The sequence below is a fragment of the Microcaecilia unicolor genome, unplaced genomic scaffold (assembly GCF_901765095.1).
Source record: "Microcaecilia unicolor unplaced genomic scaffold, aMicUni1.1, whole genome shotgun sequence".
NCBI lineage: Eukaryota > Metazoa > Chordata > Amphibia > Gymnophiona > Siphonopidae > Microcaecilia > Microcaecilia unicolor.
Window position 1 is genome coordinate 142,608 of NW_021963076.1, and position 16,216 is coordinate 158,823.

Consider the following 16,216-nt stretch of genomic DNA (forward strand, 5'->3'; position numbering starts at 1 on the left):
ACCCTTTTTTTCTAAGGCTTCTCCTTTTGGTACCTCTCAGATGGGCTATGAAAGAGTAATCTGTAGGGGAATTCTATATTCTTGGGTGGTTTTATTGTAATGAATTAATGGTAAAACATTTATATTCTGCCCTATCCAAGATGAAACACAATAAAACATACATAAAACATAGCACCCATACATGTACCAAAAACCCTTTCCTCTCTCCACATCTCTAACCGTCACTCCCTAAACCAACCACAAAATTTTATGTACACCATACCACACTCATCCTGCCCTGTTCATAAATATTACAAATAGCAGGAGAAAAGATGGGCTTTCAACTGCTTTTTTAAGGGCTGCCATATTAGTCATCTGCCTCAAAGAAAGGGTCAACTGGTTCCAAAGCACTGGACCCACCAACGAAAAAAAGATCCCTTCCTCGTTCAAGATGTTTCCACAGACCGCACGGACCTCCCAGTTGAATAGATAACCAGCCAAAGAATTCCAAAGCACACGATGGATAAGTAAAAGGATTTTAAATTGAATCCTGAGCTCCACAGAAGGCCAGTGCAACTTGCACAACAATTGGGAGACATGCTGATATCTAGACAACTGAAAGATCTGCTGAGCTGCAGCGTTCTGTACCACCTGAAGAGCCCTTATCCAGCTTGCAGGAAGCCCAAAATAAAATGCATTACAGTAGTCCAGACTGTTCAACACCATGCTTGAACACCCAACCGAAAATCCTCCTCTGGTACAAAAGGCCTCACCCTACTAAGCATTCTCAGTTTAAAAAAAGAGTGTTTAACCGTTGCACATGTGTGTTTAAAAGAGAGGCTGGCATCAAGCACAAGAACTACACAAAGCACACCCTCCTACTACACAATCAAAACTTCTCGCCATTTTACTAGGAAAGTCAGGTGCACCCCATCTTGAGACCGCCATCACCTCCGTTTTCCCTGCATTCAACACCAGGCGTGTCTAATTGGGCTGTTACCACCTTCACAGTTCAAAAAGGGAAAAAAACTGGACATCATCAGCAAAAATATAGTCATAGGCCTCCCTCTTCTCTTTTCCCAGTTCTTCCTGATAAATCTGATAGCTGGAGTTGGAATCTGCTGAAGCTGTGACACCTGATTGTAGCCTTAAAATGCCCAAGATCAATGGTTTTATATTCTTCTGGTGAAGAGAAGGGTAAGGTGTTGGTCACCAGTGCATTTGGGGGTTCTTTATCATATAAAACTACAGTTAGAGGGAAGCACAACATTCAGGAGCCTTCGTTGTATAAAAATCATTTTAAAGAGAACACATCTTTCTGTTTTCTGTAGTCTAAATCCAGGTTAACTCCCGCAGTCTGTGCTAAGCCCAGATATTAACCCATTAGTTAATTAGTTAACATTAGCCCAATGTTCCCATAATAAACCATATGGGAACATTGGGCACTAATGGGTTAAATGCCAGTCCATTTCCAGTGACCAGCATTGAATATCCAGCCAAAGATATTCCAGGGTTTCACGTGGCCAAACCCACTTTAAGAATCAGCAGATAGCCAGTTCTATCACGTGATATAACCAGCTAACCAGTAGCTACTAACTGGGGTTATTCAGCAAGAGAAGGCCATTTAAGTGCTATGTAACCGGTCAGCAGCTGTTTTGACCAGTTAAATAGCACTGACTATCGTGCGATTAGTCTTCTCGTTGGGCAGTAAATGCTAGTTAGGGATAAATCCTTTGCCCTGGCTTTAGGGGTAATGTTAGCTGGTGATGAGCCACAGGGTTTTGGGCTCAAGAAGGCTGCGACTCCACCCCCTTTTGGGGTCCTCATATAGTTCTGCACATGGGGCATACATTGGGAATGTTTGCAGGACGTAGAGCCACCTTTGAAAAAGTACCATCTTCACGTGCTATATGTCTCTGCAAAGTTAAAGGTAAGGCAGACCAAAGACATAACACATCCACCAGCTTTTTTAACTATACAGTAATGTTTTCAAAATATGCATCAGACACATTTTTGATTAAATACCCAAATATTTTTAGTTTCTACCTTTATAAGAGGAAAGTCATCCGACCAGTCTTCATACTCATAGCTTCCCATGGACATTGCTTCTGATTTATCCAAGTTTAAAGTTAAAGCCCAATACCCTCCCGTGTTGTTGCACTAAGTTCAACAAGCTATCTAATGATTGTTTAGGATGTGTGAGCACCAGGAGCATATTGTCAGCAAATGCCATACATTTAACTACTTCCTTAACAATCAGCAAGCCCTGTACCTCAGAGTCAGCCCTTACATTACTCAGTAAGGGATCCAGAGCAAGAATGAAGAATAGGGTCGACAGGGGCATCCCTGCCAGGTGCCCCTAGCCAACAGAAAGAAGTCTTGAGAGTGTTCTGTTGGTCTGAACTGCTCACCTAGGGTTTGTGTAAAGAACTTTAACCATGTCTACAAAGGGGCCCTGCATCCAGCAGTTGAAACGGGTATTCTCAGTGCACACAGTCAAAGGCCTTTGGGGCATCTAGACTAACCAAAATGACAGGTGTATTTCTTGGGGCACAATGTCCTAGTGCTGCTGTTACGCTTCACGCGTTCCGGGAGGTGTAGACTAGTGGTTAGTGCGGTTGTCTGAGAACCTAGAAAACTGGGTAACTGTGGGCAAATCACTTAACTCTCGATTTCCCCCGGTATGATACTTAGATTGTGAGTCCATTAGGGATACAGAAAAGTACCTGCATAAAATAAATGTAAATCACTTTGATTATAACACAGAAAGGCAGTATATGAAATCCCATTTCCCATTACCCTATTCTGTATAAAGCCCACCTGGTCTGTATGAATCACTTCCAATAACAATTTAGCCAGCCTCATCGCCAAGATTTTGCCATCAGTTTAAGCTCAAAATTAAGTAAGGAACTAGGCCGATACAAGTCCAGCAATAGGGGATCTCGGCTAGGGTTAGGCAACACTACAATTGTTGAACTATTGGCATAAGCTGGAAATGACTTGTTCTTACAAACTTGCTCATAATACGCTTTCAGAGGCAACGAGATATGTTCCTGCAACGGTTTATAAAATTCCACAGTCATACTGTCTGGGCCTGGAGCCAAAGGAACTTGTTTGATGGCAGCCAGAATTTCATAAGCTGCTACTGGCTTGTGTAGAGTGGGTCAGTTTTGCTGTTGGATTTGAGGTAAGTTTAAGGAAGACACACAGGAATGTACTTCTGCAGAGGGGACTGCCTGACATTGATAGAAATCTTTGAAAAACTGAGCAAATAGAGAATTCAACTGACCATTTTTAGTGACTATGAATCCCTCATGGGATAGACTGCTCCAGAACTGCAGGCTTGTCCAGGGATGTACTAGATGCACCAACAGTTCCCATAACGATATAATTTATGCATATAATATATTTGAGATTTAACATCTTGGCGTACAAGGCTACTCTGGCAACTTGTAGATTATCCCTTGATCCTCGACACTGGGAAGATAACCAACTTTCTTTACACTTTTCAGTTTGTTTTCTAAATACAATAATTCTGTAGCTAATTGCTTCCTTCTACTCACTGCATATGCTGTAGTGTCCCCCCTCAAAACAGTTTTTGCGGTTTCCCATATCAAAATAGGATTGTGAACATGTTGATTATTATCTTCCATAAATTATTTCCATTTATTAACTATATAGGTTTTATAATTAAAATCCTTGTAAAGATGAGTCAGGAAATACCAAACTTCTCCTGCCCCTTTCCCCCCAGTATACCCTGCACATCCAGCCAAAGCACCGCATGATCCAGTAAAGTGGGGACTGCAGTAGTGGCTCCTTCTTCCCGATGAAACAATGAAGATGTTACTAACATATAATCTATACGAGACATGGCTGGGTGTGCACAAGCCACATGAATGAGCCTCCAAGGGTGCACCAGACCACCAGAACCAACACCCTACAGAATTGTTTGAGACCCCAAGGTGCTTTGGATTACTCAGATTGAGCTCCCCCATCCTATCCATATGGGGGTCTAAAACAGTATTGTAATCATCCACCACCCATCAAGGGCAGATGTAAATAGGCACTGCACACCTTAGTCGTGTTGAAAAAAGGAAATGGTAAATACATTAAGAGTGTACAAGTTCAGAATTACCAGCTCTAAATCCTGAACAGTCATATGTACTAAAATATATCTACCAACTTCATCCATTTCCACCTTGTGAAGTGTCGGGATAAATTTGCTCACCAATATGCTATCCCTGCACTTTGGGCTGTACCAGATAAAAATACTGCATGTCATCTACCCAGCTCCATGTCATCTACCCAGCTCCATTTCAGCTTTTGATGTTCTAAGTCTGAGAAATGCGTCTCTTGCAGGCAAGCAATATGCACTTCCTTCTTTTTTAACTGTTGCAGTATTTTTGCTCTTTTAATTGGGGACTTCACCTCAGCTACGTACCAAGAACACACCCTCAGGGAGGCTGATCCCAGGGTACCCCAAAATGTGGCTCAACAAAAACAGGTACCTTATACACAGAATGAATCCAGCACCCAGCCCTCACTTGGTCCAACAATATTCCTATTCTGTAAGAGTCTCCAATGCTACCACAAAAATCCCTCCCCCTCATGAGACACATTAGTCCTTGTTTCTTCTAACCACTATCCTATCCCCCTCTGTACACCCTTATACAAAACTTCCATGTGCGCCCATCCCCTCTCCCTTCATACATTCAATTCAAACTTCAATCATCACTCACACCAAACAGCAAAGAGAAAAATACACTTCAGAGGATTGTCCTGTAGCAAATCAGTGCAGTCTGGTGACTTTAAAAAAAAAGTCCAGCCCTGAGGCAGTCCATAACGAAATCTATATCAATAGAGAGTACAGTCCACAGAGCTTTCTGAGCCAAAGTAACTCTAAAGTAGAGTTCTCTTATGGGGGATGTGGTCATAATGCCATACTATTAATGTAAAAAAGCCATATGATAATTGTCTATAATTCCAGTGAGGAACTCAAAACCACTGTGTACTCAATAGCGTCATGCCATGTTTTCCCACTGACTACTCCATATCTCCAAACATATCGCAGTGGGCTGAAATAGTTGTTGCTTGCCTATTTTGAAAGGTAGGTGTGTCTAACCAACAACAGACCTTTCACAGTTAGATGTCATTGTCCCCATCTAGCAGTGTTGCCAAGGATGACTGTGCCTCTGACACTGAGTCAAAAAATGATGTCTGACCTTCATGCACCACATGAACTTGGGCTGGATACAACAGTGCAAACTGAACTTGTTTTTTAAAAAGAGCAGTTCACACTGGGCTAAATTCCTCTGGGCGGCCACCAACACTGAATAGTGCTGGAAACAAAGGGTCCTTATAATGTAAAACCTTCCCCGCCCTATTAGCGCACAAGACAGCCACCTTATACGCAAAGTTAAGTACTTTCAATATAACAACCCTGGGATGAGAACCTTCCAGACTGCAAGCACACATGTAGTGGACCTGCTCAAGGCAAAATGGACCATGCTGGTTGCCCAACTGCAAGACCTGTGGAATTCAAGTCTCCGGAAATTTTGGCAGCTCGCCATCTAGTATGCATTCTGGGATTCCAACCAAATTTGTTAATTGTTACGCTATGCTGTATTCTCCAGGTTCTCCACCTTCTGCAACACCTTCTGTAGTTGTTTGTCCATTAACTGTTGCTTATTTTCTATGGTCTGCATTTTGTCCTTCCTCGTGCTTGTCCAGCATTGGGTGTCGTCCAATTCCAGATCCATGCTATCTATCCTTTCATGGGCATTATCGATCTTGTCAAAATATTGCTGCAGTTTCTCATCTTTGGCCATGTCTACTGCTGCTTTCACCTTGGCGATTGTCTCTGCAGACCACTCCGAGCTCACAGTGGGGTTGGGTGGTCTGGTGGCTGCCACCATTTTGACCTTGGAGGGTCTACTCTTGTCATGGTTTTCCTCAAAGATTTTGTGGTGTTCAGGGCAAGGAACCCTCTAAATCAGGTGCTATAAACGTCGGACTGATATTCTGTGCCATTTCACTGAGGGTCAGAGCAGTTTCTCAGGTATACTTGCAGGCTTCTGGAGAGGGAGATAGGAGCAGCACTATTCAGAGCCTGCTCAGCCTCATGGCTCTACCGGAAGCTCCTCCTGTATGTATTTTACCACTTTTTTTATTTTTATAATACAATGGTTTTGTGCACTCATTTTGAAAGTTCCTTCCTTAAAGTTGTGTTGGAATTCCACCTTAACCAGTCAATATTCCTTCCAGCCTTTTTTCCATAAAGGTGAAAGTGCACTGCACTCTTTGGACAACATTAAAACCTTGGTCTTCCATCTGAAGCAGTTTAAAGTCTGTAGAAAGTCCACCCAGATTTTTGTTTCTTTTGACCCAAAAAGAATGGGGGCTGGCATTGGTAAATGCTCATTTTCAAGTTGGCTAGCAGACTGCATTTCCTTCACTTTTGCCCATGCTGGGTTGACTCTAGGGGACCAGGCAATGGCTGATAATGTCAGAGACACGGCTGTGTCTGTAGCCCATTTGAAGTAAGCTTCCATAGAAGAGATTTGCAGAACTGCAACATGGACTTCTCTGCATACATTCACATCTCATTACTGCCTAGATCAGGATTTGAAACACAACAGTAGGTTTGGCCAGAAGGTCCTCCAGAATCTACTTGAGATTTATAATCCAACTCCATCCCCTCCCCCTCCAATCCTCCTCTTTCAGTTCCAGGCTGTCATCAAAAAAATTATAAAATGTTAAAATGGCCTGTTGTCGCCAAAAATGTTGGTGTTCACCTGATGTGACACCACTTGTAGTGTTCTTTCCCCTTCTTATGTAGCTAGGGAGTCTCATGCTCAAGGATTCATAGTCCTGCTTGTCTTTGAAGAAAATGAAACCTGTAGCACATGTTCTCCAAAGACTGTAGGACTTGAATCCTCATAGCTCTCCCACATCTCCAAAGAGTTGCATACTACTAGCTCTTGTGTGACAGTGGCAGGTGGAAACAGGCTCACTTGTGAGAAGGAGGAGGGCTCCATCGATGACATCACCGATGGTTGAGGATCTGAGTCCTGTTGTCCTTGGAAAATACTTATTACAGGTAAGTAACAGTGGCGTAGCTACAGGTGGGCACAGGGCCACCCATTCTTGCCTCAGGCCCACCCAATCTAGTTGCCCCCAAAGGACCTCATTGGCAGTACCTTACGCCTCTCTCTCTTGCCCTCATGGCAGCTGCCCATCTCTCTCTAAATTCCCCACCCCTGCCTCCATTTACCTTTTGAGTTATCACCAGCATCGATTCCTGTAAGCAACCTATGCCAGCCTTGCAGGCTTCCTTCTGTGTGTCCCAACCTCAGTGACATAATTTCCTGGGGACGCGGTAGAGGGAAGACTGCAGGGCTGGTACAGGCTGCTTACTGGAATCGCTGCGAGCGATGGCCTGGAAGAAGACCGGGGAGGGAGAGAGGAAGGAATTCCGGCTGGGAGGGGGGGGGGGGGGGGAGAGGAACAGATTCTGAGCGGGGGGGGGGGGGGGGGGAGGAGAAACACGATGATAGCATGGGCCGAGGGAAAGTTTAACAAAAAGAACTGTATATATGGACAGGAGTGGGGGTGGGAAGGACTCACCCAGGTTAACTTGGGGCCCAACCGAAATAACAGGTCTGGCTACACTCCTGGCAAATAACTTTTATTTTCTTGTTGTCTAGATGAGCTACTACTGCTTTAAAGATCAGTAGCCTGTAAAATGTTTTATTAAAAAGCATTTATATACTGAAAAATCTGTATCCTTGTTCCATGTGGTTTACAATAAGTCAAAATATAAAAATAGAAACACCACATCAATAAAATAAAAATAAACACAATTCAAAATAGACTTTGCTTTTACCCGTCCCCAATCAACCTGCCAGATTTTATATTAACCCATTCCCATATCACCTCCCCTAATATAATTATAAACCTTAAGGATTATCTGCCCCAGCCTCCTGCCTGAGACTACATAAACATCTTACCTTACACTCATTATACTATTATTCTGGAAGAATGTAGATGTTAGATTTTCTTTACATTTTAAGGTTGTTGGAAGGTTTACATGAATTCAGGGAAAAAGTGGTGGTAAGATCCTTCTCTATCTAAACCGTAGGATGTTAATTTTTTGGAGGTATATACCTTGTTTTGAAATTATGGTAATCCTATAAATTGTAAGCCCTTTGGAGCTTGAGAAGGGGCATATTAAATAAAGACCCACATCTTAGGTTGCTTTTGAACTGTGGCTATTCAGTTCACAGAGAGACTTTCTAGAAGCCTTCAAATGCCTCACCATATTATGTAAAGTCAGTTCACTCCAATTTAATAAAATCCAAAAAGACATTTTCAGAGTGTATCTGCATTTTTTTTAACAGGGGAAGAAAGATGTGTCTCAGATATTTAACAACATCCTGAGGAGACAAATTGGCACTCGTAGTCCCACAGTGGAATACATTAGTTCCCATCAGCATATCTTATTTATTCTTCTGAAGGGGTAAGCTTTCATTTTGATCTTAGCATGAAGTCAGTGTGTAAGTAGTATTGATATGTTAGAACAGATAAGTTAGAAAGTACTTGTTTTCTACTTGACATACATTGTTATATGAATGATGGTCTGCAACACTGGTAAAGAAGAATGAACTGTATCAATTCTTAATTGTACATCTTTAAATATACAGTGGAACCCCATTATAATGCAATGATTGGGATACATGGAATATCATTACGTTAGTAATATGTAACCTGTCGTTAAAATTGTCTGTAGTACTTGAAGATTGGAGGGTGGCCAATGTGACACTGATCTTTAAAAAGGATTTCAAGGGTGATCCGGGAAATTACAGACCGGTAAGCCTGATGTCAGTGCCGGGCAAAATAGTGGAAACTATCATAAAGAATAAAATTACAGAACAAATAGACAAACATGATTTAATGGGACAGAATCAGCATGGGTTTAGCTAAGGAAAGTCTTGCCTCACCAGTTTGCTTCATTTCTTTGAAGGCATGAATAAATGTGTGTATCTAGATTTTCAGGAAACTTTTGATAAAGTTCCTCATGAGAGACTCCTGAGAAAATTAGTCATGGGGTAGGAGTCAAGGTTCTGGTGTGGATTAGGAATTGGTTATTGGACAGAAAACAGAGGATAGGGTTAAATGGTCATTTCTCTCAATGGAGGAGGGTGAACGTTGGAGTGCTGCAGGGATCAGTACTGGGACTGGTTCTGTTTAACATGTTTATAAGTGATATGGAAATCAGAATAACGAGTGAGGTTACACTTGCAGATGACACAAAACTATTCAAGGTTGTTAAAACACATGCAGACTGTGAAATATTGCAAGAAGACCTTAGGAAATTATAAGACTGAGCATCCAAAGGGCAGATGAAATTTAATGTGGACAAATGCAAGGTGATGCACATTTTAAAGAAGAATCCAAATCATAGTTACCTGATGCTAGGGTCCTCCTTTGGGGGTCAGCACTCAAGAAAAAGATCTAGGTGTCGTAGATAATACACTGAAATCTTCTGCTCAGTGTGCGGCGGTGGCCAAAAAGCAAACAGAATACTAGGAATTATTAAAGGGATGGTGAAAAAGACCAAAAATACTATAATGCTTCTATCTCTCCATGATGCGACCACACCTTGAGTATTGTGTTCAGTTCTGGTCACTGTATCTCAAAAAAGATATAGCAGAATTAGAAAAGGTTCAAAGAAGAGTGACCAAAGTGATAAAGGGGATGGATCTCCTCTCGTATGAGGAAAGGCTAAAAAGGTTAGGGCTGTTCAGCTTGGAAAAGAGATGGATGAGAGGAGATATGATTGAGGTGTACAAAATCCTGAGTGGTGTAGAACAAGTAGAAGTAAATCGATTTTTTACAAAGACTAGGGGACACTTCTGGAAGTTACATGTAAATACTTTTAAAACAAATAGGAGGAAATATTTTTTCACTCAACGAATAGTTAAGCTCTGGAACTCTTTGTCGGAGGATGTGGTAACAGGAGTTAGCTTTTCTAGGTTTAAAAAGGTTTGTACAAGTTCCTGGAGGAAAAATCCATAGTCTGCTATTGAGACAGACATGGGGAAGCAACTGCTTGCCCTGGGATTTGTAACATGGAATCTTGCCATGCTTTGGGTTTCTTCCAGGTACTTGTGACCTGGCTTGGGCACTGTTGGAAACAGAATACTGGGCTAGATGGACCATTGGTCTGACCCAGTATGGCTACTGTTATGATATTATGTTAAATGCGGGGTCGTGTTGTATCCGAATCAATGGAACATGAACACCCTTGCATTATATCCAAATCAATGGAACATGAACACCCTTGCATTATATCCGAATCAATGGAACATGAACACCCTTGCATTATATCCGAATCAATGGAACATGAACACAAATGAACTAAAAATTGATCTGCTGCAAAACATGTATTTGCTACAAACAAAGGCATTCACACAGCATTGAGTATTATGGCCGAACTACTGTGTATATACAATGTTATTGAAACATACAGTACTGTACTAGTACAGGAAGTTATCTAGCATAATCTGTTTTCTTAATGCAAACTGTTGACTTCTTGCATAATCAAGAATGTTTTGTAGCTGTAAAATTTTGATGCTGTCCACATCCTGACTTTCTAGCCATCTCAAACTTGTCTCAAGATGTTCTGTGGCCTCTGACACTTTTGGAAGAGCAGGAGGAACATCTTCATCATCTTCCTTATCATCAGTGTTGTCATCCAATGGTGTGGTTGTGACTTTTCGGTGCACATTTACCACAATTTCTTCATCAGTCACATGCCCAATTCAGGAAATCATTATGCACATGCTTGAATCTTTTTAATACCTCTTCAGCTGTGTATACAGAGTCCACTGGCCCTGGGGGCAGCCTAAGCTGCATATACAGTGTCCATCCAAGGTTGTTTTTACACTGGCACTGGGAGTGGCCTAAGCCACGCAGAAAGAGTCCACCCAAACTTGTTTTCACACCAGCACAGACAAAGCTCAACCGGGGCTGGGCCCAGGCTCACTCTGGCATAGCTACACATCAGCTGGAGTGGCTTACATGTGAGGAATTGTATGTTAAAAAAAAGGGGTGACATGATTGCATTGTAAGCAGATTCGCATTATTGTGGGGCGCTTTATAACGGGGTTCCACTGTATGTTGGTCTTATGAAGTTAGTGTTTGTCTTAATACTACTTTGGTTTTCATTTATATGGTGCGGCAGTTTCAGTATATGAATGGAATCACCTATCACATGGTTTCTGACTAGAGTGTGTCAATAAATTCTTAATGATACTCTTGTTTGTATATATAATAACTGTGTCCACCTGTTTGATCAAATAATCTGTTCTATATAATTCACTAGAACAGTTAATTTCAGTTCCTGCATTCCAATACATGTCAGCATCACTTCTTAAAAAAGAAAACTGATAGAGGATTCTACCCCCATAACACAACCCAGGATCCTTGCACCATTAGCTGCCATCCAGCGGTGATTCATTTAAACACTCCTGTAGTTGTAGACTTCTTTCTACCAATATAAAAACAACTGAATTTTGGAGCAAGCAAAACTGGAGCATGATCAATCCTCTACTCCTGTTTTTAACTCAGAGAGAAGAGTAGCCTTTTCCCTCAAGCAGAACCCCAGGCAAGAAAAACTCTGGCTACTAAATAAGTATTAGACATAATAAACGTTTATTCAAATTGTCAAAGAAGCCAATCAGTAATGATTGAAATATCAACAAATAAAATCCCAATAGAGTATAATATGTAGCAAATAAGAGTTTTCCCTGGGAGCTGTCAATATGTCCACCTGCTAGTGTAGGCACATTGAGGCTCTCCATCCTCAATTCTTTTTCATGTTCTATACCTTTCTTTCTTCATTATCTTAACTATAATTGCCCTTCTCCGAGGACAAGCAGGCTGCTTGTTCTCACGACTGGGTGACATCCACGGCAGTCCCAAGGAACGGGAATCTTCCTAGCAACAAAAGTTTGCTAGAGCCTTCGAGCGCGCGTTTCTATGTTCCCGCCCGTCGTGCGAGAGTCCCGATCAGTTCTTTTCTTTCCGCGGTAAGGGAGTGACTGCTTGCGGTCTCTCTCCATGTGCCCCTGAAAACAGCCTTCATTTTTGCGGGGGGTTTTTCCGCTTTTTTCTTTCATTTTTCGCTCTGGTTGAGCTGTTTTCTTTTAAAAAAAAACAAAACCAAAAATCTTTATTTGTTAGGTTTTGTCCCCTCTTAAGTTTCTTTTTGTTTCCGTTGGGGTCGCTCTTTAGGCAGCGCGTACCCGTTTCTCATTTTTGTGCCCTTTTTGGCACCATCGAGAACTTTGACCTCGCCGCCGCTATTTTTCCGTCCATGACATCAAGGATTCCCAGTGGCTTCAAGAAGTGCGCTCGATGCAACCGGGCAATCTCAGGTACTGACCCCCACTCGTGGTGTATTCAGTGCCTTGGGTCCGACCACCGCCCAGACGCGTGTAAGTTGTGTCTTAGCCTTAAAATGTGGACACAGGTGTCGAGACAAGCTTCCATGGCTCGTCTTCATATGACATCGGCTCAATGGACCCTAGCTTCCCAGTGGTATCAAGCTGCAGGGAATCTAGAGGATGTGATCCAGCTGTCCACTGACTTTCACAATTCCCTTCTGTGGTGGACGATTCGATCCAATTTGACCTTGGGACGTCCTTTTCATATTCCTCAGCCACAAAAAGTGCTGACAACGGATGCATCCCTCCTGGGGTGGGGAGCCCATGTAGATGGGCTTCACACCCAGGGAGCTTGGTCCCTCCAGGAATCGGGTCTTCAGATCAATCTCCTGGAGTTGCGAGCAGTCTGGAGCGCTCTAAAGGCTTTCAGAGATCGGCTGTCCAATCAAATTATTAAAATTCGGACAATTAGGTTGCCATGTACTACATCAACACGCAGGGGGGCACCGGATCTCGCCCTCTGTGTCGGGAAGCCATCCAGATGTGACTTTGGGCTCACCGTCACGGCATGTTTCTCCAAGCCACGTATCTGGCAGGCGTAAACAACTGTCTGGCCGACAAATTGAGCAGGATAATGCAACCTCAAGAGTGGTCGCTCAACTCCGGCGTAGTCCACAAGATCTTCCGAGCGTGGAGCACCCCCTCGGTGGATCTTTTTGCCACTCAGCTCAATCATAAGTTCCCTCAGTTCTGTTCCAGACTTCAGACCCCCGACAGACTAGCGTCGGATGCCTTTTTCCTACATTGGGGGACAGGCCTGCTGTATGCGTATCCTCCCATATCTCTAGTAGGGAAGACTTTGCTGAAACAAGCAAGACTGCAGGACCATGATTCTGATTGCGCCCTTTTGGCCGCGTCATATTTGATTCCCTCTTCTTCAGGAGTTGTCCTCCGAAGAACCGTGGAGATTGGAGTGTTTTCCAACCCTCATCGCTTCTCCATACCAACCTCCAGTCTCTGGCTCTCACAGCCTGGATGTTGAGGGTGTAGACTTCGCCTCCTTGGGTCTTTCTGAGGGTGTCTTCCGAGTCTTGCTTGCTTCCAGAAAAGATTCCACGAAGATGTGTTACTCTTTCAAATGGAGGAGGTTTGTCGTCTGGTGTGACAGCAAGGCCCTAGGTCCTCGCTCTTGTCGTACACAGACCCTGCTTGAATACCTTCTACATTTATCAGAGTCTGATCTCAAGACCAACTCCGTAAGAGTTCATCTTAGTGCAATTAGTGCTTTTCATTATCGTGTAGAGGGTAAGCCTATCTCTGGACAGCCTTTAGTTGTTCGTTTCATGAGAGGTTTGCTTTTGTCAAAGCCCCCTGTCAAACCTCCACCAGTGTCATGGGATCTCAACGTCGTTCTCACCCAGCTGATGAAACCTCCTTTTGAGCCTCTGAATTCCTGCCATCTGAAGTACTTGACCTGGAAGGTCATTTTCTTGGTGGCAGTTACTTCAGCTCGTAGAGTTGGTGAGCTTCAAGCCTTGGTAGCCCAGGCTCCCTATACTAAGTTTCATCATAATAGAGTAGTCCTCCGCACGCACCCTAAGTTTTTGCCGAAGGTGGTGTCGGAGTTCCATCTGAACCAGTCAATTGTCTTGCCAACATTTTTTCCCCGTCCTCATACCCGCCCTGCTTGGCCTTCTATGTGGAGCGGACAAGCCCCTTCAGACAGTCCGCTCAAATGTTTGTTTCTTTCGATCCCAATAGAAGGGGAGTTGCTGTCAGGAAACGCACCATTTCCAATTGGCTAGCAGATTGCATTTCCTTCACTTACGCCCAGGCTGGGCTGACTCTTCAGGGTCATGTCATGGCTCATAGTGTTCGAGCCATGGCAGCGTCAGTGGCCCACTTGAAGTCAGCCACTATAGAAGAGATTTGCAAGGCTGCGACGTGGTCATCAATCCACACATTCACATCTCATTACTGCCTTCAGCAGGATACCCGACGCGACAGTCGGTTTGGGCAGTCGGTGCTACAGAATCAGTTCGGGGTTTATAATCCAACTCCACCCCCCCTAGGCCCATTTTTGTTATGTTCCAGGCTGCACTCTCAATTAAATGTTTCTTTGTTGTCTTGAGTGAGCCTGGGGGCTAGGGATACCCCAGTCATGAGAACAAGCAGCCTGCTTGTCCTCGGAGAAATGAAGATACATACCTGTAGCAGGTATTCTCCGAGGACAGCAGGCTGCTTGTTCTCACATACCCGCCAGCCTCCCCTTTGGAGTTGTCCTTTTCCTCTTTGTTTTGTTATCGAACTGATCGTGACTCTCACGTGACGGGCGGGAAGATGGCTGCGCATGCACGGTGCGTGCGCCCGCGCGCACTCGAAGGATCTAGCAAACTTTTGTTGCTAGGAAGATTTCCATTCCTCGGGGCTGCTGTGGACGTCACCCAGTCGTGAGAACAATCAGCCTGCTGTCCTCGGAGAATACCTGCTACAGGTATGTATCTTCATTTTCTTACCTAATGAATATGCATCTTTCCAGAACATTGTATTTCATTTTATGGTGAATCCTGTTCCAGCACTTTCTACCATCTTCCAGCTTCTATAATTTATTCCCTCATTGCATGGACAGTTTTAAGGCCTGTCATATAAGTTTTCATTAGATAATGGTTTGACCTATGTCCTTGTTAAGCATAGTCACTATGCTAGTCCCCCCCCCCCCTTGCTAAGGCTACAATTTCACCCACACCCACTTACTTCTCCTTTTGATTGTTTATCTGGATACTGCAGGTGTCCTTATTCATAGGAGTCTCTGTCTCTTAGTTGCTGACCAGCAACTTATCACAAGTTAGCATAGACCAAATGTCAAACCACAAATTTCTACTGCCTTAGAAGGGTGGTTACCAGAAAAAAATACATTTCTAGCTGTCTTGCAATTTCAAATCTGCTCCCATCTTAAGAAATACAAAATAGCTATATTAAAATACAAACTAGAAATATGTATGGTTTGCACCTTGCCATGGCCTCTGTGATATATATTCCGCCTGAGATCTCTGTTTAGTGTTAAGTCTTTAGCATGGTGATCCAAAGCTAAATGTCAGGACAGGTTTCAGAGCAGGTTCTCTAACAGCATAACAATATAGTCAGATGTTTTCAGAAAAGATTAATGTGACAGTACTCCATTGTTTTCAAAACTCAACATTATGTGTAGGTGGAAAATAATGCTTACCACCATAGCACAGTCAATAATCCTTTTGTCCATGAAGTCTGCCAGTACACGTTTTCAGCCGATCACTCATGCAGTTATGTAGTCCTCACTGCAATAGTAAAGCAATCGTACAAGAAACAAAAAAATAAATCCAGTGCACAAACATGCCACCAGAAATCATAATGTAGTGCAAATCTGCCAAGACCCTTCAGAGTCCCGTCTCTGATGCTGAAAACTGCTGTTCAGTCTTTTAACACTCCTGCTGCATCAAACATGTGGCGTTTGCTGCCATGCTGCACTCACAATTGTGTAGGATATAAAAGCATAAATTTAATTTTTTGCTTGTACAGCTAAGAGCGAGCTCTCATTGCAGAGACCTTTGCTGAAAAGTCTGGAAAGAAAGAACTTTTTTATTGTGATAGCTGAGAAGTCCATTCGTGCGCACTGCCCACAGGATCTCTTCTTATGGGCATAATTAAGAAGTTTAAAAATCACTACCCTCAGGTAGGTGACCTTTGACTGCTGAGGGCCTAGGTAATGTGCACTCTTTATATGTAGTGGGCCAGCCACTGATTTGTAGATT

The 16,216-nt window shown here is 43.1% G+C and overlaps 1 protein-coding gene across 1 annotated transcript in view; it reads left to right on the forward strand.

The window, feature by feature from the left end:
* Nucleotides 1-16,216, forward strand: part of LOC115458895 (calcium-binding protein 39-like) — a gene marked incomplete at its 3' end in the record, with an annotated part of 189,161 nt that overhangs the window by 90,682 nt on the left and 82,263 nt on the right. Inside the window, exon 4 of the mRNA XM_030188736.1 lies at nt 8,379-8,497. Coding sequence (XP_030044596.1) covers nt 8,379-8,497 — 119 coding nt within the window. The remainder of the gene's footprint in view (nt 1-8,378; nt 8,498-16,216) is intronic.